This window comes from Aphelocoma coerulescens, chromosome 3, assembly GCF_041296385.1.
Source record: "Aphelocoma coerulescens isolate FSJ_1873_10779 chromosome 3, UR_Acoe_1.0, whole genome shotgun sequence".
Taxonomy (NCBI): domain Eukaryota; kingdom Metazoa; phylum Chordata; class Aves; order Passeriformes; family Corvidae; genus Aphelocoma; species Aphelocoma coerulescens.
This window is the reverse complement of record NC_091016.1, coordinates 98,460,892-98,483,077: the sequence shown is the minus strand read 5'-3', so window position 1 is coordinate 98,483,077 and position 22,186 is coordinate 98,460,892. Positions and strand designations below refer to the sequence as shown.

The following is a 22,186-nucleotide window of genomic DNA, read 5'->3' as shown; positions in this document are numbered from 1 at the left end:
AAAGAGTAAATAATAATTTCTCCCCTCCTTCATCCTTCTGAAGCATTAATTTTCTGATACTGTTCAGCATAAGTGTAGGGTTCCTGTAGGTCAAGGGCCATTTCTGCAAAACTCATGTGATGTTTTAGATATGGTAAAGCGTCTACTGTAGTGGTTGAGACTTCTATTAACATACCTAAATCACTCTCCTGCTCTGATGGGTTTAGACCTAAGACACATCACCCAACCTCCGTCCTAGGCTTCAACAATCCCACAGGACAGCTCCAAACCCAAAAAGTTAGGTCACGATCCAATTGCAGAAACAATTAAGATAAAAATAAGTTACTTATGAAATATCTATGATCTATGACTGCTTTATGTCTGTGTCAAATTATATAAAATTTTTCTCAACTTCATCAATATTATGGCTTCTGTTTGGAGTAATGCTGAGATGGACAGAACACAAGCAGTATTACTATTTTAGCCCATGCCACGCTGTGCCATGCAGCTTGCTGCAGAGGGGTGCTGTGAGGAGACACCTTCAGTATTGCTAAAATCTTAGTACAAATGCTGTAAGTAGAGCTACATAACCTGCTTCTCAGCTGTGTTAATCAGACCAAGTTGAATGCTTTGCTATATAGACTGTAGCTCAACTTACTTGTAGATAGCCTGGGTGAACTTGCAGTGAGACATCTGAGAGTTTAGGGTCTCCTGTTTTATGTAACACAGAGCTCAATGATCAACAATGAAATTTATGTTTACAACTGAAAAAAAGGGAACCTTGACCTCCTGGTTTCCATTTATTGTGTTCAGAAATATACTATGTCAGATTAACTGTTGACTTTAATTACTGGAAGCAATTTTATTTCTCCTTAATGAAAAAAAACATTTATACAACCTGGTTGATTACTCTGTCTTTACAAAACAATACCGTTTTGAAGAAATTATTTTCCCACTAATGAAATGATATCCTAAAAAGAATCAAGAAAACCCTGTTCATATTTTTATCCTACTTGCTTAATGAGTATTTGAAAGCTTGTAAGGATAAGTAATACAAATAAAGCTTACCTTGGCCCTTCTGTCCAGTGAAAAAAATCAGGTTATCTTGTAAAGCTGAGTGGTGGTTTGCCAACTGAAATTTCAAGTGAAATTCATAGTAGAAGGTGATATTTGGGATTGTAGAATAAGCTAGGTATGAGGTATAGCCGAAGACATCTGTGCCACTGAAACTTGGTTGAGTAATATTAATAGCTGGATTAAAAAATAATAAATTTAATGTTAGGGAAAAATGTTTAACACATGTATTTACAAGTTCTATTTCCTAGTCTGGTTTAGAACTTAAAAACTTATAAATGAAACTAATAATTTGATATGTTATAATATTTTATACACATGCAGATATAGTTTGGCTTTCCTCTGAGGATAATATCTTTACTTTTCAGCTTTTGTAAATAAGCTTATTTAAAAAAATGAATTATTGGCAACTACTGCCATCTTCTGGATTCTAGGTAACATTGTTACAAATAAAAGTACACTGTAATATTTACTCAAGACTCAGACTGACAAAAGAAAATACAAAAAGAAATTTTCCTGTTAAAAGAAATGCCATCTCTGATAGGCATTTGAGTGAAAGTGAGTACAAGGATGTGCTGTTGAAGTTATGGAATAATAATAATTCTTCACAGGTAGAGGAAATAATAAAAAGAAGCATTATAAAAGGATGAATTTGCAGCACAGTGAATAGGACCTACATGAATTACAAATAAAATCAAGCCTATACATGTCTGTACAGGAAACAGAGCACTTGTGATAAGTACCCACATGGCCCTGAAGGCTGGCATAGCCAGGCTGCTGTAGTCAGTTCCTGGAGCTGACGCTCAGAGATCACACAATGCTTGTATTGACAATATGGTTTAGTAAAAAGAGGAGAAAGGGGACTGACAACTTAATCCTGAAAGACTGGGTATGGGACTAGATTTAAAAGATTCGAGCAGTTACCTCCAACCAACCTGTGCACCAAATGTAGCTGGATACAGCTTTATTAATGAAGGCAGGATGAGAGACTGGGGGAGAAAAGAATATGGAGCTGCACCATGCACAAACCACACTGGGAAATGCTGGTAAAGAATTATAATACTCCCCAAGTAAATCTATACTAGTCTAAGTACATCCAAGCACCTGAATGCTTACAGGGTGGGAGAAACAATAACACGTAATTGTGAAAATGCTATCAACATCTCTAGACTGTGGAATCCATTTCTAAATTTGCAGCCTGGGAAACCTGCTGTACTGGCACTGAAGTGGCAGACACATTGCCTTGGTACCTGCATCTGAGAAAAGGTGCAGGCACAGGCATGGCAAACCTTTTCTAGCACAGACTGGGAGTTTGCAGCAGTGCAGAGCATACTGTCCCATTTATTAAGCTCTACTCCACACAAGTGGCACATTATGCCTTGCTCTTGATCTTAAATGGGAGACAGGAAATTTCCATATGGAGCAGTGATTTTGTCCTTATTAGAAAGACACTGGCAATGAGTCTGACTGAACACAACCTCAAGTCTCAGACCTTTGTGATTCATGTGCTGCATTGGAGGCAAAATGCAACTCCCCCATATTTAAATATGATGTTAGTTTCTATCCACCCATATTCCCTTAGAAGTTTCAAATTCTGTATTTTTGCTAACTCAGGAAGCTATGACACACAGGCAGCTCCTTTACTGTGAAGTATTCTTCCTTTTTTTTTCTTTCTTTTTCCCCCCTTTTGTTTGTTTCTTTACACTTATTTAATAAACCACAAAATATTTAGGAGACAAGAAAATTTTAAAATAAAGGAGTCCTTTGTGTTTATTGTCTTTTCCTGCTTCAGTTTATAATGGGAAAAGCAAACTCTCTCATGTAGCTCCACAGAGCCAGGTAATTTGGTTTGCTGGCAGAGATCACTGAAGAGTCTATTCCTGACAAGTTATTCCCAACAGGGAGTAACCCTTTATCCCCAGCATGAAATGCGCCATTGTCTCAGCTGTTTTCTTGGAGCTTTCTAACTGGGGAGTTATTTTCTTGCCTTTCTGCTCGCTCCTTCTAGCACTCCATATAAAGCTGGATTAAGATTGGCAAAGGGCCTCCAATGCAAGAAATGTATGGACCTGTTGGAATAAATCCAGAGGAGGCCACTAAGATGATCACAGGGCTGTAATACCTCTCCTATGAAGACATAGGAGAGTCTAAGAGAGTTGGCATTGTTTGGCCTGGAGAAGAAAAGGCTCTGGGGAGACCTTGTAGCAGCCTTCCAGTATCTAAAGAGGGCTTAGAAGAAAGCTGGAGAGGGACTTTTCACAAGGGCCTGTAGGAATAGGACAAGGGGAATGGCCTTAAGGTGAAGGAGGGTAGTTTAGATTAGATATCAGGAAGGAATTTTTTACGGTGAAGGAGATGAGGCCCTTCAAGAGGTTGGCCAGAGAGGCTGTGGATTCCTCAGGCTGGAGGGACACTGTGGAAGGTGTCCCTGCCCATGGCAGGAGGCTGGAGCAGAATGACCTTTAAGGTCCCTTCCCAGCCAAACCATTCCATAACTCTATGATTCTATGATCTGTGACATAGATGTCTATGTAGCAGCTGACCACCTAATGTTGCACTTTATGTCAGTAGAAAAATCAAGCACATTTAGGGTATGATTTCACATAAAACACCTTCCTTATACAGAACAGGTGAACAGTATTCCAAAATGCTTACTTCACCCCACTGAGTAAAAAGGTAGCATTGGGTTGTAAGTAAAAGTATTTCAGACTTCTAAGGATAGGTGGGCTGAAGTCTACCTGCTCTGTATCCTGAAACCCCTTCTCATTCTGCATGATCTTTGTCTCTTGTCTTCACTACCATAAAGCTAAATGGTTGTGAAATTCTGAACTCATTCTCTGTGAAATCAAGGAAGCACTTTTTTTTCTGATTTGAAAGACTAACTCTAGGACACTTAGAAATGAAATAATTTGCAAAAATTTGCAAATATCTGGGCAAACACTTACATAATGGTAGCTTATCAGGAGGCCAGCAGGAAGCAGGGCACATTCCTCTAGAGGAGCAACTCAGACCCACAAACAGATTTAGGAAATTTCAAATTCTCTGGTTGGACTGCCCTTATTTGTTGACTTGCAAAAGCACTACCAGCATTTGTTAACCAGATGCCATATCCCAGCCCTGCTCCCCTCCTTGCCGGTCCTTCCCTGTGCATGCATGGTGTTTGGATCCAAACTGAAATGGTGCATGAGCACCACATGGAGCTATAGCTCTATCAGGCATGTGGTCCTGAAAGGGAATAATACTTTCTGAGGCAATAGGAGTCCCACAGGCACTTTTAATGGAAATCATTACACATTATTTTGGTTTACTTCTTCACAGTTTTCTCCACTGTGCTGAAGAAGTTTCTCACACCTAGCAGAAGTCAGATGCAGTGTCTAATTAACCACCCTATCTTTAGCAGGTAGGCACATGCAGTAAATGTTTGCAAATAGTCCTCCCTATGCTGGTCTCTGGAGAATAAAATGTATTTAGAAATGTTAATTAATACTGAGTAAAAAGCTTATATTTCTGGCTAACTCAATCTATCTAGCTTGACAGCTATTCCATATTTTATCTGTCTCTGAACTGCCACTTATAGATTTTATACCGCATTTTTAATCATGTTTCTTCTTGACAATAAGTATTATTTATTGAGATCTTTATCCAATCACATAAAAAAGTGAAAGTCATCAGTAAAAGTGCATCACTGTAAAACACTCAGTCTTTGAGATTCCTTCCATGTAATGACCTTCATTAGTTTGATTTTAATGCAGACTAGCTTGCCATACTCTTACATATTTTTAACTTAGAAATTGAAAAAAAAATAATACCCCTGTATGAAAAATACAGTGATTGGCAAAATTGTTGTTTTTTGCTCCACCTTTTCCTTTTATTCTCCATCTTTTCATTATAAAGCTATGGGGCCAAGACTGCAGAAAATTGTATAATCTATTCCTTGAAACACAGTCCTTTTAAACTTTATCTATAAAATGTTTGGGGATGGTTGAAATAGTGGAGGGCTCAGCTAACCTCATTGGGTTATTTTTCATGTCTGGACATCATCCAAACTGATTCCTACTCTTGCTCTTGCAGTACACAGTCTGAAGAGGCAAAGAACGGAGACATCTCCCAATGTCTTTGATTATGAGCCTTGCTCACACACTCCAAATTAACACTGTGCTTAAAATACACACTGCTCTGACAGAGTACTGAAGTCTTTTATCAACTTTTTGTCCTTGATCTTGTCCTGTGTCCCTCTGCCAGTTCTATGTCATTCATCATTGTGCTTTTCTGCATTCCCAGTATTGAAGAAGTAATAACGTGTGATATTTCCTATTGGCTCACAAACAAATAACGGCAAGTTATCCCCTTATATAAATGTATCAATATGGTTGATTACTTACTTCCCTAATGTTGTACATCTTATCAGAGCTGAGCACAAAAAATGGGAGTTAAAAAAACCAGCTATAGTTTGAAAAAAATCTTAACAAAGAGAAGAGAATAAAGTGACAAAGAAAAAAGAGAATAATGGTTTAATTATCTTTGAATTTACTGTTATGAGTTAAAATTAATGTTCCTTCAGAATTCACTGGCAATACATCTTGGACCACAGCTTTACAATACACTGCAAAAACTAAGATTAAAGGGATAGAAAGAAATGAAGACTTCAGGCTACAGAACTGCAATCAGATTATACACGTCTTTATATTAACATTGTCTAACTGTGAACAGTTACCAGCTCAGTATCTGGCTCCAGGATCAGCAGCCATATACAGTGTGGGATGAATAGTATGCAGTTCTCCTAAAGATCTACTCATATTTCATAGAATCACACAATTATAGAATCATCAGGGTGTGGATACAATATTGCTGCTAGCAAGAATTTTCTTGCTTCTTTCTAAGCCCGTGGGATACTTTTCTCTCTCACGAAGATAATAGCAGAACTCCTATAAACTATGAACACCTGCGACCTTGTAGAACTATGTTTATGGTACAGTAGAAAAATATTTTGACAATGGATGTTTAGGATTTCTAGCCAATCCACCCAGGGGGTGGCTGATCCTTTGTCCAAGTCTATAAAAGAGTTTGTAAAATAATTAAATAAATCAATCTTGCTGCACAATTCCTGCCTGCTGGATCTTCTCTCCTCTCCTCCCTATGGCTGTGGGACACAGTGATATCAAGGTCTGAAGAGACCTGTGCAATCATCCAGTCTGGCCAAAAACCCAGCACCACCACAATCACCATACCCCAAAGTGTCACATGCAGATGCCTCAAACACTTCCAGAGATGGTGACTCCACCACCTTCCTGGGTAGCATATTCCAATGTCTAATTACTCTTTCAATGATATTTTTTTGGTAATATCTAATCTCAATCTCCCATGGTGCATTTTATGGACATTTCCTCTTGTCCTGCCCCTTGAGACATGGCAGAAGAGGCTGACCCCGACCTCTCTACAGCCTCCTTTCAGGTAGCTGTAAAGAGCATCCCTAGCTTCATTGCCCTTCTCTGGACACATTCCAGCACCTCAATGTCTTTTTTGGTGAGAAGTCCATAACTGAACACAGCATTTGAGGTGTGGCCTCACCAGTGCTGAGTACAGAGGGACAATCACTGCCCTGGTCCTGGTGGCCACACTATTGCTGGTATAGGCCAGGATGCCATTGGCCTTCTTGGCCACCTGGGCACACACGGCTCATGTTCAGCCACTGTTGACCAGCAACCTCAAATTCCTTTCATTTGAGCAGCTCTCAAGCCAGTCTTCCCTAAGTGATACACAGGCCTGTTGCAAAGACAAATTATTTGCAAAGACAATATTGAAAAAGGAATGGAAATTACTACCAAGTATTGTACTTTACAGTATTCCATGCTGTGGTGGGTTGACCCTGGCTGGACACCAGGTGCCCACCAAAGCAGCTGAGTCAATCCCCTCCTCAGATGGACAGAGAAACTAGAATAAAATTTTGTGGCTTGTGATAAGGACAGGGAAAGATCACTCACCAGTGTAGCAGGGCATTACACCCCCCACCAAACTTATCTATTGTTACTTAACCCATCAGGTAACTCAAGCAAGGCAAGCTGTCTTGTAGTGAGTTATTTTGGCACTATGGGGTTAACAATGGTCTGGCACCTCCCAGCTGCCAATGAACACCTTGATGTTGAAGTGAGATCTGGGAAGATAAGTCAGATTTCTGACTGACAGACACCTCACTTTACGATCATAAAAGCCACTCCAAACTTTCACAAAGCAGAAACCTGTACATTTTCCTGGAACTGTGTGGAATTTCTCCTGTGAGTAGGGACTCTTCACAGTTACTCCCCAGGGATTAAGTGAAGGAATCTGTGCACATTATTATCATTCCAGTGGTAAGTTACATTTGACTCCTAATCAATACTATTTCTTTTGTTAGTTTTAATGTAGGTCCATTGATGTAGTGCACTGTTTTAAGTTATGCTGTAATCTACTAGTAGCTCTTTAGCTTTATACTGTGTAGAAAGTAATTCTGACTGAGATCTTTCATCTGTTGTCTCTTGTCTGTTTAAGAAACTATTCATTTTATTAATAGATTAGATTTGCCATCATTAGAACTTGTAGACCAGAGTGATTCCTTAAATTTAAACTGCTGCTGAATTCTGAGGCTAAGGCAGGGCTTGTCTGTGCTCATCCCATGACAACCAGTTATTGTCATGGGAAAACCAGGCTTGACTTGGGGAAAAACTGCCAATCAAATGAGAGTAGGGTAATGAGAAATAAAACCAGTTTTTAAAACATTTGCCCCTGTCCCTTCCCTTCTTCCTGGGTTCAACTTCACTTCTGAATTCTGAATTCTCTACTTCCTCCTGCACGACTGGCACAGGGTGATGAGGCATAGGGGTTGTGGATGAGGCCTCTGCCACTCCCTCCTCCTCAGTGAAAGAACTATTCATGGTCTTCCCCTGTTCCAGTGCGGGGTCCCTCCCATGGGAGAGAGTCCTCTATTAACTTCTCCAGCGTGAATCTTTTCCAAGGGCTACAGTTCTTCCCAGCGTGGGTTTCCCACAGGGTCACAAGTCCTGCCATCAAACCTGCTCCAGTGTGGGCTCTTCTCTTCATGGGTCCACAGGTCCTGCCAGACCCTGCTACAGTGCAGGCTTCCCGTGGGGTCACAGGCTGGGATCCTCCACAGCCTGCAGGTGGATATCTTCTCCATTGTGGGCCTCCATGGGCTGGAGGGGAACAGCTGCCTCACCATGGTCTTAACCATGGGCTGCAGGGTAACCTTGCCATGCAAACCCACTTTTCTCACTAGAAACTCTGGAAAGTCCAAGGAGGAAAAGATAAGGGGTGCTGGAGCAGCAGCGTGGTGCAGTGCCAGATGAGGATTCAAGGTGGTACTAAAATACTCATGAAGTCTGGAAGACTGTTGTATCAGGAGTTAGTGATCCACTTAACGGGTCATTCAGCTGTATGCCTTCCCCTCCCCACCTCCAGGACTTATAGATTCCTTTTACTTGTCCTGTGGCATCAGTAATCATGGAGTCATCAGAGTTATACTTTGGGAACTGAAATTTGAAATAATAAGTGATTTCACTGCTCAGAGATGAAAATATGATTCTGAAAAACTGTCAGTACAGCAGTGACATTAATAGTGTGTGAGTGTGCCTATGCATGTTTTTTACAATTTTTCTGACATTCCTCACACTGGAGGGGTGGGAGAAATTAAGGCCCAGTGAAAACAAAATGACCCAGAAAATAAATTCTCTTAAACAGTAAGAAGAGCAACTCTGATCAGCATTCCCCAAGGTCTTTTCTCACTGACCAGGAACCTTGCAAAGCAGATTTTTTTAGCTGAGGAAATTCCTTTTGGGCATCTGTTGTCACCAAACTGCACAATTCAGTCTGCAGACCCAAACAACTCTGAAGGTGACATTGTGTGCCAAACATAGCTGCATGGAAACAATTCGCTTGCAGGCTGATTTTCACTCTACAGAACTTGAAGCAAGTGACTATTCCCACTTCAACACTTTGAAATGAATTTTATACATGGGGGAATACACCCTTACAGAAAACCTGCTGGAATCCTTTGGACTGTGAAACATTACCATAAGTGTTGCTCAGAAATGTTTCAAGGAAGAACCTTACAGATTGCTGTGAATGTGTGCTGCGAATGACCCTTTTCAGGGTGTGTTTGCTAAATACAGTGTCACAGTTAGGACTCTGCTTCATGTTGTCACATATGTGAACATATGTGAAACTAAACCACTGAAGTTTGGTCGAAACACTGTAAATGACACAATTACTCATCTTAGCAATGCACATGCCTTTGAAATCCTTCTCCCTTCAAACTTGTACTTACAAAGTGCTTGCTCTTGATTCTTGGCTTAGCAAAAGGCCTCATGTTATGACCAACAGCTTCCCAGAAGAGCTCAGTTTCTTGTGTGACATATAATTACCAACAACATAGACAGTTTAGAAGTCCAGGTGTTCATTTCCAGTCTTGGTGAATGAACCATTCCTGCTTCACTTGCATTTATGAGGCCAATACAACTTCACAGTACAATGATATACTGATATTTACTATTTAAAATTTCTGCATCTTATATATCAAAATTTCTTGCATTATATTCAAGATTATATTCATTCATTATATTATTTCTTGCAATATTTCAAACATACTGATCTTATGTTTTACGGAATGTATCAATTTCCTGTACAAACCAGGAAATGCCTCCATTCTGTGTTTAGATAGAAGTGGTAACAAAAATAGAAAAAAAAAAATAAAGCCTGATTACGGAGATGGTAGTAATTTAACTACTGTAATCAACTCCGTGATACTAAACACTAGAGGAGATTTATAGTCAGCAAAAAAGAAAATGCAAGCAACTTTTTACTAATTTAAATATGAAAGGAAATTTATCAGACTAAGGGCTTGAATGCTGGCTGCTTTCACACAAATCTACTGAAAAGCCAGAGCTCAATAACTGGATTCAGTTTAAATGATATAGATCCCTTTATCTGCAGAAAGAAAGTCACTTGGGGGAATTAGTCAATCTGCCCCTGTAGACAAAGTCTCTTTTCCAAAATGTTGCATATTGATGGTGTTCTCCTCCCCTCCACCCCACCCCTCAGACAAGCTGGAAGTCTCGGAGGCATTTAACTCCACAAATCAACAGTCAAGTCCCAGCCCTACCCCAGGAGCCACCAGTCCGTCACAGGTTCATCTCCATAATCCCAGAGGAGCACAGAGCACGACAGCAAACAGGAACCCAAATTAAGGATTCAGAGGAAGGAACACCATATCCAGACCCCTCCCAGGGCTCTCAGGCTACCTTCAGCCCTAGTACCAAGGTGTGACACACCCCATGATGAGTCAACACTGGATCACCTTTTGGACAGAGGGATGTAACTGCCATGGGGTGTGGGACAGATTATGGGATGTAGTGAAGAGCATTTTGGAATAGCACAGGATTTATGGATGTCTAAAGGAGGAAATTAGGTGATTTTGTGGAGGAACAAGTGGGGAAAATAGAGAGATACAGAGACAAAAAGGGCCAGTCCCATGTAAATAGCTGGCTGGTCAGAATGCTTGTCTGGCCCTGTCCTCCACCTGACCAACATAGCCTGTCCTCTTATGTTTTATATTGTCACCCCTCTCCCCTTGGCCCATTACGCTGTAGCTGCGGAGGTTCTTGAGAGACATTTCAATGTATAATGGTCAACTTGCAGTCAAAGTAATGTGGTCATCTAGTGATAAAAGCAAGAAAAATGTGTAGTGAGAGATAATGCATCTTGCTGTGTATTTTTGGAAAAATGGACATGCTTTTAGGAAGCTTTTATTGATGTCTGAAACAAGCATAGTGTTGCGGTGGCTAAGTCCACTTTACACCCCCTATGTTACTTCGAAATGGTGTCTCCGTAAACCACTGTGCTAGAAAGTTCTCCCTTCACCGAGATTCCATTGGTTACTGACTCTCTCCCCCCTCCCCTCCCTTCTCCCATTGGCCCCTGTTATGTCACTCACCCTTGTCTCTGCCCCCTGGCCCTCAGACCATTGGCTTCTGATGCTCTGCCCAGCCCTGGGACCCTTTGGGATAAAACTGGCATGGGCTTGGTTCTTGGTTTTTTGTCTCTGTTTCCCTTCAAGTGTGTTTGCACCATTAAACACCTTGGAATTGCATGCAGAGAACCCCTCTCGCCTCTCTGTCTCCGGTTCATGCACAGACTGTGTGTGAGGGGCTGTTGGCGACTGCCTGCGAAGGTGAGATCGTGGGCACGTGTAGGTGCTGGCAGAGCGCCGCCTGAGCGTCTCCATGAGGGACCCTGTGGAATAAATGCGGCATCGATCCACCCAAGCCCTCATTCCTTAGCATAGCATAACTCAAATAAACTCAGAGCCATTGTTACCAGCCTGCTTAGACTGCAGTATGTTCCATCTGATGCAGAAACGTAAGAAAAGTCCTTGTTACTCCCAGACCTTGTCTATTTTTCTGTATTTATATAGGTTTGTCTAACAGAAGATACTATCTGTCCTTCCATTTTTGCCTCATTTGTCATATTAAAATAGTCCTATAGTTTCCTTCACTTTTTGAATGTTATGCATTTCCCATAAAATGATGTATTTTTAACTTGTCATGTCAAGCAATTTGGTTTTTCTTCTTTTTTTTTTTTTCTATTTTTATTTTTTTTTCATTTAATAGTGGGAATAGTTTTATTATAACTTTTCCTTAAATACTTCTAAAGATTGCTGTTGTTCCTTGTATGACTTCCAAGCCTTAACAGATGGCAACTGGAGCTCTGATACGTGCAAGATCTGTATCTGTGAGCTTCTTTATGGCTCTGTCCATATCTTTATTTATCTTTTGTCTTTTGTAAATGATCTCTATTGGTAGGAGCAGCATGAAATTGCAATTCTATTTGGCACAGTAGTTTATATTCATTTTATTAAATAATCACTGTGACATCTTGCTTGTTTTGTGTTGATGAAGACCAACTATTATTTGATAAACATTTTGATAAACAGCTTTTCTTCAGTGTTTCAGACACAAAGTAGCAAGCATTAGGTTATAATCTGAATAGTAGAAACAATATTATTTCATACCTTAAACAAAAGATGATTCATTTAAAATGTGTCCTTCTATGCCTTAATTTTTATGGACCACTTCTTTCTATTAAATTTATTATCTGGGACACACATTTTGTCATAGTAAACAATTAACTTTGCCTTCTGCTTCTAAAATAATTTAAATTGTTCTACCATTTTAATTAGGCAATCTATCATTATCTTCAAATATCTCCCCAGAAGTATGGCTTTGATGCTGCTAGGGATATCCATAAGGGTACATCCAGCCTCCACTGCATCGTGGCTCTCTTTCTCCCCTCTTTGTTTTAGAGAATGTGATGAAGGGGCCTTTTGCAGCTCATATTAAGACTTCTGTCTGTTCTCAGTTTATTTTTATTCCTTCTAAACTCTTAAGACACAGTTCAATAAAATAATTTTTCATATTGCAATAATAGTTTCTTATGTTGTGGGCTTATTGCCTTAGATTTATACTCTGTCCTACAAAGCTGTGTGTTCTTTCCCGTTTTGCTTGCTTATGGTGATGATCCAGACAGTTTTCCCTTTCCACTAATTAAAATTAATTCTTTCTGTGCTTTCAAAGACTCCAGTTCTGTAGTCTAATCAAACTACTGGATTTCTGTACTTTCTCTCAATTTAGGCTCTCAATTTTTATGTAGTCTCTTAATTTAGAGACAGTTAAATACAAAGTGTTGCAGAAGAGCCTCATTGAACAAGAACAGGGAAAAAGCATTAGATGATACTCAGTGTTGACAGCTAATAATTGGGTTAGATTACAGGAACAGTCCTAGCCTTAAATACAGAATGGTGGGCTCTGACCTCACCATCAGCATTCAAAGGAAGAGGTGTTTGACGTTTTAATAAGCACTTTCATGAATACATCAGTGTACTCAGACAACAGAATGGAAGAACTGGTTAAGTAAAGGGCAGAGCGTAAAACAGAAAAATGTCAAACACCACTGTATAAAGCAGTGGCATTAACACATCTTGAGTATATCACCTTGAATCAGCTCTCAAGCCTCATTTTAAAGAGGATGCAGTGGAATTGAGAAGGAACAAAGAAATGCAGCCCGGATGACTAGAAATACAGCAAATGAAGTCCCAGTATATTGCCACTGCAAGCTAGGAAAGGTTGCCAAGAAAGTATCATACATGTTTCACATACTCTCCTCTTCTATTTGCTATCAAGTATCGTGGTTACGTGAAAACAGATAAAACATAAATGTTCATCTACTGAAAATTTTGGAAATAAAAAGTTTACATAAGACTTAAATATTTATATGATATGACAAAACCAACCTGATTGTTGTTTAATATTTATTTGTAAAGGCACTTCATGTGCACCACTGAATAAGCTCAGAACCAGTGACTATTTTCTGTGTAGGTTTTTCAATCATTATTTCTTGCTACATTCATTGTTAGGGGAAAAGAATACCTTGGATGTTCACACAGAGGAATTTCTGACCTAGAACTATCATTATAATCAGTGCTTAAGGAGTAAAAGTCCTTCCTTTGATAATCTTAGTCAAAGTGACCTATTTACTTTGCTTTATCATTTTCCTTTCATCCCATCTCCTGTTTCATTGCAAAGCACTTAGTAAGTGTTAATTTGTCCTTATTTTTGACCTGAAAAATTAATCAAATTATGGTACTTGGTGGTATTTTTATAATACAGAATGTATTCTTTATAAACTGCATTTATATGCGAAATGTACAAATTAATGCTTCCCTAAGCAGAGGAAAAATCAAACTACAGGAGAAATCAATTTCTTCAAAGGAGCTCTCACTTGAATCTCTTAGCTTTTCTCCAGGTGATTTACTAAATCATCAGATGCTACCTGGTGTTTCCCAGCTTCTCTGAGTAAAGTCTCAGCTTCTTTGATCCCTCTGTCTCCCTTTCCCTGTCTGGAACTTTTATGAAAAAACGTATGGGAACAGTGATCAGCTCAGCCATTCTTTGTCTGTGATTGGATTTTGGGCTGGTTTTAGGTGGGGAGGTGGTGACTTTCAGTGTTTTACCTTCAAAGCATCTGACTTGTTTTTTACCACAGCTTCTACAAATGATAGAAACTACGACCAATTCATGAAGAAAATGGATCTTACCATCACTGCAGAGGATGCCAGACCTTCCATATGGACACAAGCAAACAACATCTTGCCTGGACTTTGGAAAACATGTAGCACCGTTTCCACATGGATTTTCATCACAAGTCGCAAACTGGCAGAGTTTTCCAGTGTAGAGTTTAGGGCATTCACAATACCAATTTTCTTCATCACTTGCAAATTTAAATTAAAACAACAACAAAAAAAGTATAAGTACCAAAATGCACTCAAAACAAGCAGAATAGGTTTTACACTTACAGAAAATCTGTGTCATCTGACTTATGGTTGTGATAGATCTCTTTAGTTTTACTAATGTTCCTGGCATTAGACATGCCTGATTGCCTTATTGGTGACTTGAGTTGACAGTTTCTTTTGGGTTTAATTTGATATTTTAATTTATCTTTCTTTTCATGATGAGATATGTGACTTTTCTAATGTCTCACTAGTTTGTGAGTGCTTGTTTGTGCTGCTGCTTTCATAACATAGTCAAAATAACTGCTACAGGAAAACAGATCTTCTGTTATGTCTGAAAAAATGAAAGTATGTGAGTACGAGAAATGAAGACTACTAGTTTATTTTGCAAATTGAAACATCATTTGTGTATTCAGGTACTACATATAGCTTGAATGTATACAGTAGGATGTAAAAAATCCTGAAATATGAACACTTGAAGTAGTGATTATATTGAAATTGAAACAGAATAAACAGGTAATATCTCTGCTATCATATAACTTATGTTCTCAGTTACAGAAAGAATATTAGAATAGGCAAGGGTAAAAATAAGTTATAATCAGTCTTGAGGGGTGAAAAAACCAACATTTAGAAATGTGCATATTCTGATTGTACCTTTTTCTTTTAATAGTATTCAAAGATAGCACAATGACAGATATGGTAGGAAAACCAAAAACAGATAGGAAAACAAGAGTCCAAGACGTTTCCATCTATCACTTATTATAAATATAATTTCACAAAAGGTCTTGTTTGATTTTCTCCCTATGTTATGGCCAAAATTAGATGACAGCTAGATAGGTCAGTTCATGTGATTGCTCAGTATTCATGTACATCCTCAGTATTGAACAGAAACATGTCTGCTTTATACTTTTTAAGGTCACATGTACCCGTGGGTATGAATGCAGAAGACATGGCGTATGTTGTATCAAATCACAGTCATTTTGGTTTTCCAATAATGGTATAAACACTAGGATGAGCACTGATAAAATGTCAAATACATGTGATTTCTAAAAATCCATTATCTGCTTATAATATCTACGCAATCAGGTTAAAGAAGACAATCTGGAGCTGAAAGAGCTTCCGTATTTTTTAGCACAGGGAAATCAGTAAGTCTTGTGACAGTCCTTGTGCAGTTGATTAGCGTGTTCCTAAACTGACCACCCACTGAGCTGGGGAGTGAGGATCTCAGCTTGAGAGTCTACCAGAATGAGTCTCATGGATAATGCCTCCAGACACCTTGGCAAATGAAAATTGCTATCAGCTGCAATAGTAAATTTCTGTGTATAGCCTATTCTATTTATAGATCTGCTGCAGACAGCAGGAGAGGAATGTAAATGAAACACTGCATTGCTTTCATTTGTGCAGCATTGAGAATCACGCTTTCAGTGGTTTTAATATCAACATTACACAGTTCAGCTAATTAAAAAAAAGCATTAATAAACTGAATTCTCCCTGGAAACCTACAATCATTGGTGATGATTTTTAATTATCAAATGTATTTCAGTTTGTTTATAGAAGAAAAGATAGATCACTGCTGCTGAGTGCCATAAGACACAGACTTTAGTCTTCACCTTTAAAGAAATAATTTTCATACATTCTTTTAATGACCTGCATATGCCAACATTGGCTGTTTCTTTTTATAGTCTTGCTTTTGCTGTTGTGGAGAAGATTAAAAATAACAGGTTTCACAACAAATTGTGAGGAATTTATGGTTAACAAAATGAGCAATGTTATGACATTTCACTATTGGTGCAGTAACATTCTAATAACAAAGAAGAGTGATTCCTGATGAGGCAGAGAAAACAGTTTTTAAAAAGTTCTACAAAATAATATGAAGCTTGAAAATATAACAGAAAACCACAGAGAAAACAAATTATCACAGACATTTCACAAGGACTAGTATACAAAGTCACAAATTACTTACTCTCTTTCAAAGCACACTGTCACTGTACTAGGTTAAGAAAAAGACAGGATCTCCTATATTCTACTGAATTAATCTCAGATGGAAGAAACACATAATGCTAGAATGACCAGGAACTTCTCCCAGGTAGATTTCACGATTTCATGATAACCTGCTACTCTATATAAATGCAAGAAGCAAATGAAAGGGGGCGGAAAATCAGAACAGTAATATCTTTTGCCTGTGCTGTACACCTGTGAATGACTCCAAGCAAAAGTTACTGGATAATTACACACAAGAGCAGAAGAAAGTGAAAAACAAGGAAAGTACCAGAATTTTGAAGCTGCAAAGCAAGAAACAAATTTGGAGTGTTTTGCTGAAATGTGTTATATGACTATATTAGTGTTTGAGTTCAGATCCAGAGCATGCTTTTGAAGAAAACCTCTTAGCTGTCCCCAGTTGGAATGCCTTGTTCCACATTGTGCCTCTAGAGTACATGAACTGAATTTCTTTCTGATGAACCTACACCAGAAGATTGTCTCACACTTCACGTGCTTCAGCTGTGGATTTGGCATTCGGACCGAGACCAGGTCTAGTGTGAGTCAAAGCTTCTTGCAACATGAATAATGGGGATGTTGGGTCCTCAGCACTAATTGATTTGACCTGCAAATCTATGCCTATTGAACTACATTACTTATTAATATGGATGCAGATTTATTAGCCATCAAAAGAAAATAATGCAGCCATGGTATATGTTGCATATCAAAAAAACCTCCAGATTTTACACGAGAACACTGACAAAGTCCAGGAGTAAATAGAGAAAAAAACCCCAAACCCTAACTATTCAGAATCGTATAAAGAAAGACATAGTGAGAGAAAATGGGAGAAAAGACAGAAGTAGTGTAGAAAAGGATTGAAAGAGACAAGAACAGTATTTCTAGAGCACCATCACCTCATGTCTCCAGGCTTATGATACAGGAAAAGAAAGTGTAGGGAAAATGAACTATTCTCTGACATTCTTATAATCATCTGAAATGGTAAGGGACATATTTTCTATTACCATTTCCCATGTTAAAGTATTCCTTTGATTTTTTGTTTAGATACTAGATTGGAAAGAAAATCACCAGGAATTATTTGCATGATATGACATGGTATTGGTAATTCAGTAACACAATTTCTCTCCTTGAATCCCTGATACATCAGTGACCTGATTTAATGAAATCAAAGTTTTGTATAATATTGACAGCTTTGGGGTGCCAACACAAGTTGTGGTGAATTATTTATTTTAATATTGCACAATACAGAGGAGACTGGATTGTAATACATTAGTAATATGGTCACAGGTGTATTTAACCAGCTGGTAAAACCCTGTTTTTGACTTCTAAACCATTTCTGTTTGTAAAAGATTATAATCCCTCTTTACAATGTGTGACAAACATCATCTGTACTCTAGTGACACAGTGTATTTTTTGCCCAAAGCGGAGTATAATTTTCTATATTCCTGTGCTTTTTCCATTTCTAAAGTGGGAGTACAATGACAGCACTATACATGCCCTTTGTGTAGTTTTATGCAAGAGGGCTTCCCTGAAAAGAAGCACACTCAACACCCTTTAATCATGATGTTTAAGGTCCCTTCCAACACAAAGCATTCTATGATTCTATGATTCCATGGTTGTACTGTGTGTCACAATGGGTTCAATATTTAATGACATAGGTTCTTTTAGTGCCTTCATTATATTATCTGCAATGAAGCTGTGGAAGTTGGAGGGAACAGCTCCTTCAGTCAGTAAGTAGCAGATGTAATTCAGTTTATTTTCAAGTTGTTACTATTATTTTTTCCTAGCACTCTTTTGTTTTAAATTGCTGGAAAATAAAAGGACCATCATACTTTTTCAGTTTAAGCTTTAAGTTGAATTACACTTCATGCCAAGAGTCATTAAATTGCTTTCCAGAAAACACCAGCATAATGTAAAGGCAATTACAGCCTTCCTTTGAAAGCTTTGTGTAATAGACAAATCCACAGAAACTCATGGTGGCCAGAAGGATAACTTTATCTCATCAATAATCTTAAAAATAGCAAAAGACAATATATAAAGGAGGTGTTTCTTCCTTGTGCACAGCAGGTGTTTTTTAGTATATAATATATCTGCCAATCTTTCCTTGTATTATACAGCTCCCAAAAATCAATTCAGCTTTCGTGCTGCTTTAGTACTTTTCACTCAGGTTTCCTCAATTACAGTATCTTGTCTGGCTCTGAATGCTTTTGTTATCTTTACTGTTTTGAATCCTTTTTCCCCCGTATGGAATCATTATTCTGCAAGTTCTGTCAGTTCACTTCCTTTCTTTTCCTTTCACTGTATTGGGTTTGTGTGACCAGGTTTTGGTAGTGGCGGGGTCTTACAGGGGTGGCTTCTGTGGGAAGCTGCCAGAAGCTTCCCCCGTGTCTGATAGAGCCAATGCCAGCTGGCTGCAAGATGGACCTGCCACTGGCCAAGGCCAGGTCCCTCAGCAGTGATTGCAATGCCTCTGGGATAATGTAGATAAGCAGGAGAAAAAAATGCCCTGGCAGCAGCCCATGCTGGAGTGGCATCCTGGCAGGACCCATGGCCCCACGAAGAGAGGAGCCATGCTGAAGCTGGTTTGTTGTCAGGACTTGTGTCCACGTGCCTCGGGACACACAGCAGAGCAGTTCCTGAAGTACTGCAGCCCATGGGCCTTCCCACGCTGAAGTTAATGTAGGACTGTTTCCTGTGGGAGGAATCCCACACTGGAGCAGGAGATGAGTGAGGAGCCCTCCTATTGTGGAGGAAGGAGCAGTAGAGACTTGTGATGAAATGACCACAACCCACTCTCCCCATTCCCCTGTGCCACTGTGAGTGTGGAGGTAGAGAATTTGGGAGTGAAGTTAAGACCAGAAGGAAGGAAGGGGTGAAGGGAAGATGATTTAAGATTTGGTTTCATCCAAATCTTTTGGTTCTTTACCCTACTCTGATTAGATTGGTAATAAATTATTTTTTCCAAAAGTCAAGCCTGTTTTGCCCATGACAGCCTGAACCATGAGCCTTTTGTTATATCTTCTCTCCCTTGTCCAGCTGAGGAGGATAGAGCAGCTCTGGTGGGCCCCTGGTGCCCAGCCAGGCTCAACCCACCAAAATTTTCCAAACTGTTTTTCTTTATATGAAGGCTCTCTTTAAACCAAGACCAAATCACTTGTGAATTGTTGGTTTAGAAAACTCATAGGGAAAATGTTTCCAGATTGGTTGGGTGCACTCATGGAGAAACTATTTGGCTTAAAATTTTATTTGGGGCAGACTTAGAGTTATACTGGTTCTATCACGGACTAAATAGGCCCTCACTTTTAAATGATGCTTCTGAATTATTTGATGGAGATTAAAATATCGGAGTGGGAAGTGGGATTCCAATCCCACTTCAGAAGGAGAACATGAGTGACAAAGTGGTTCCAACACCTTGCTTCCCTGCTATGAACACAGGAGAAAAAGACCGTTGTGTACAAACTGATTCAACTCTAGCAGAAAATTAATTTATAGGATCCAAATAATGCTTTATCCATCCCAGTCAGGCAGCAATGAGCATCTGCTCTATCTTATCATTATGCATGAGTTTTCTTGAGCAAGAATACACTCTTTAAACAATACCTAAACTGTAGAAAGTTTACTGGACTTGTTTGAATTAGCTGTGATTTTGGAAGGACAGAATTTGATTTATGGAAATAATGAAGGAGGAGAAACTTGCTTATTGGCAGATTATCTCTCTCAGACCTTCAAAAATGCCATTATTTTCAGGAATTCAGGATGTTTTTAATTTATTTTGCAGTGTACTAATTGAAATGACTAACACAGTACTAACTTTTCAGGATCATGACACCTATTCTGGGATTTTTTATAAGCACTCTTTAGACTCCATTTTCCACTCACTTGGTCAAAAGGCAGGTGATTCCCCATCTCATGAGGGATACATATCCATTAAAATGTGTGATGCATAAAAAGTTCTGCCCTGTAATATGTCAATTATGACCATTCCTGTCACAAGAGGATACACAGTTATGGTATTGAGCACTTCTAGATGCATGACACTTAATGACAGATGCTTAAGGATCCTGCAGAAAAAGTACAGCAAGCAGTGGTTGGTGAAAACAATCTATCTGGGCAGCAATCCATTCCCTGGCCCCATCTAGGAGGAGAAATAATGATCTGGCAGGCTGGATCCATTGCAAGGGCTGTAATTAACTCTGACATTACCCCTTTCCCCAGTCTCGGTCTTTTCAGTTAAATCTACATTTTGTCCTTCCTTGTGTTGTATGTGAAAAATAGTAAATAGATGTTGACATATGCTAAAATGTATTTATAAAAATGATTTTTTAAAAGTTGAAAGGCTATGGTTTTGATAATAAAAAATTATCACGATATGAAACATGTCCAGGGAAGCACATAAATGTTTTCAGCAGCATAAGGTTGAACACAGATCTCCACATCTTAGTGAAATCACATGCAGCCTAAATTCTCTTTGTCCTTCAAAAGTCTATCATAATTCCTTATGACAGAAAAATTCCAATTGCTTCCAGCAGTCCCTAGGGCTTTGTTTCAATATCTCTGCTCTTTGCAGCAGGACTCTTGAGTACCATATCCAAAGCAGTGACACTGAACATTGGTCTGCACCAGATTGCTTGTTGCACTGCTTTCATTAAACTTGCATTGTATACTATTACTAATTCCATTAGAAATTTAAAACAATCTTTAAGCACAAAAACATTCATTACTGCAATTTTAGATTAATTTATAGGTTGCAGAACTATACGACTCAGTATTTTCCAAGATTTCAGCCTCATTACAGAGCAACTTCAGTTCACTGCAGTCATCATGAGGAGACAGATAACAAAAAAATTGCAGAACAAAATCTTTAATAGTCTGTGAAATAGCAGCATTTACTTTAAATACACAACATAATAACTTTGAACGATAATGGCTATATTCTAAATCCAGACCTGTCTACCTTGGAAAGAGAAAAAAAAAATAGTGCAAATCTAAGTGGTCCTTTCTCTCTTTATTGGTTTCCTACTAACATTTTTTTTTTTCTGTTTCTAATAGAGGTTTTTTATTTATGTATTTATGATTTTGAACTTCCATAGATGCAAACTATTTCATTCAGAATTCAGCTTACAGAAAGAAGCTTCTATAACCAATTCTTCATTGTATCATCACTACTACAAATTTGCAACTCTAATAATCAGTGGCTCAGCTCCCCTTTCATATCTATTTAGGACCCGTTACCTTTTCTGTTTTAAAAACATTCTGAATCACAAGGGTTTGATCATCAGTACTTCCTTTTAAGCCTGGTCTATACAGATGGCTGGAAGACATGAATCTCTTAAGAGCTCACATGAAAGGGTAAGCAAAGCTTTGAACTTGCAGGGCATCATCACCTTCCCATGGTGATTTTCCCTGTTCATACAATTAATTTCTGGTACCTCCTGTTAATTCAAATTTAAAGCCTTCTTTTCAATTCTAGGTACCACCTCATGTCCTTTTAGTTTCAACTCAGTCTCTGAGATTTCTGTTTCTAGCTCAACAAGCTGGAGATAATTTTACCATATGCACATAACACAGTGTAATATTTACAGATAAGAATCGGTGTTTATAAATATATTAAATGTATTCTAAGCTATGAATGAAAACAGCAATTACTGAAGGCTCTATAAAAAGCTGACAACATTGTAAGTGACAAGGTAAACAACAGCTGCTTTGGACTGACAAAACCTTTACCATTCACTTTGGATACTCCTTTTTCTAACTATCCTACAAACACCACAAGAGAGAAATTCTGAAGGAATGAACTTCATGGAG

The 22,186-nt window shown here is 38.7% G+C and overlaps 1 protein-coding gene across 1 annotated transcript in view; it reads right to left on the bottom strand.

Annotated features, from left to right (window-relative positions):
- EYS (eyes shut homolog) overlaps positions 1 to 22,186 on the bottom strand; it is a 750,542-nt gene that overhangs the window by 40,497 nt on the left and 687,859 nt on the right. Inside the window, exons 41-42 of the mRNA XM_069011357.1 lie at positions 14,195 to 14,367; positions 1,048 to 1,230 (exon numbers count right to left, since the gene is read on the bottom strand). Coding sequence (XP_068867458.1) covers positions 1,048 to 1,230; positions 14,195 to 14,367 — 356 coding nt within the window. The remainder of the gene's footprint in view (positions 1 to 1,047; positions 1,231 to 14,194; positions 14,368 to 22,186) is intronic.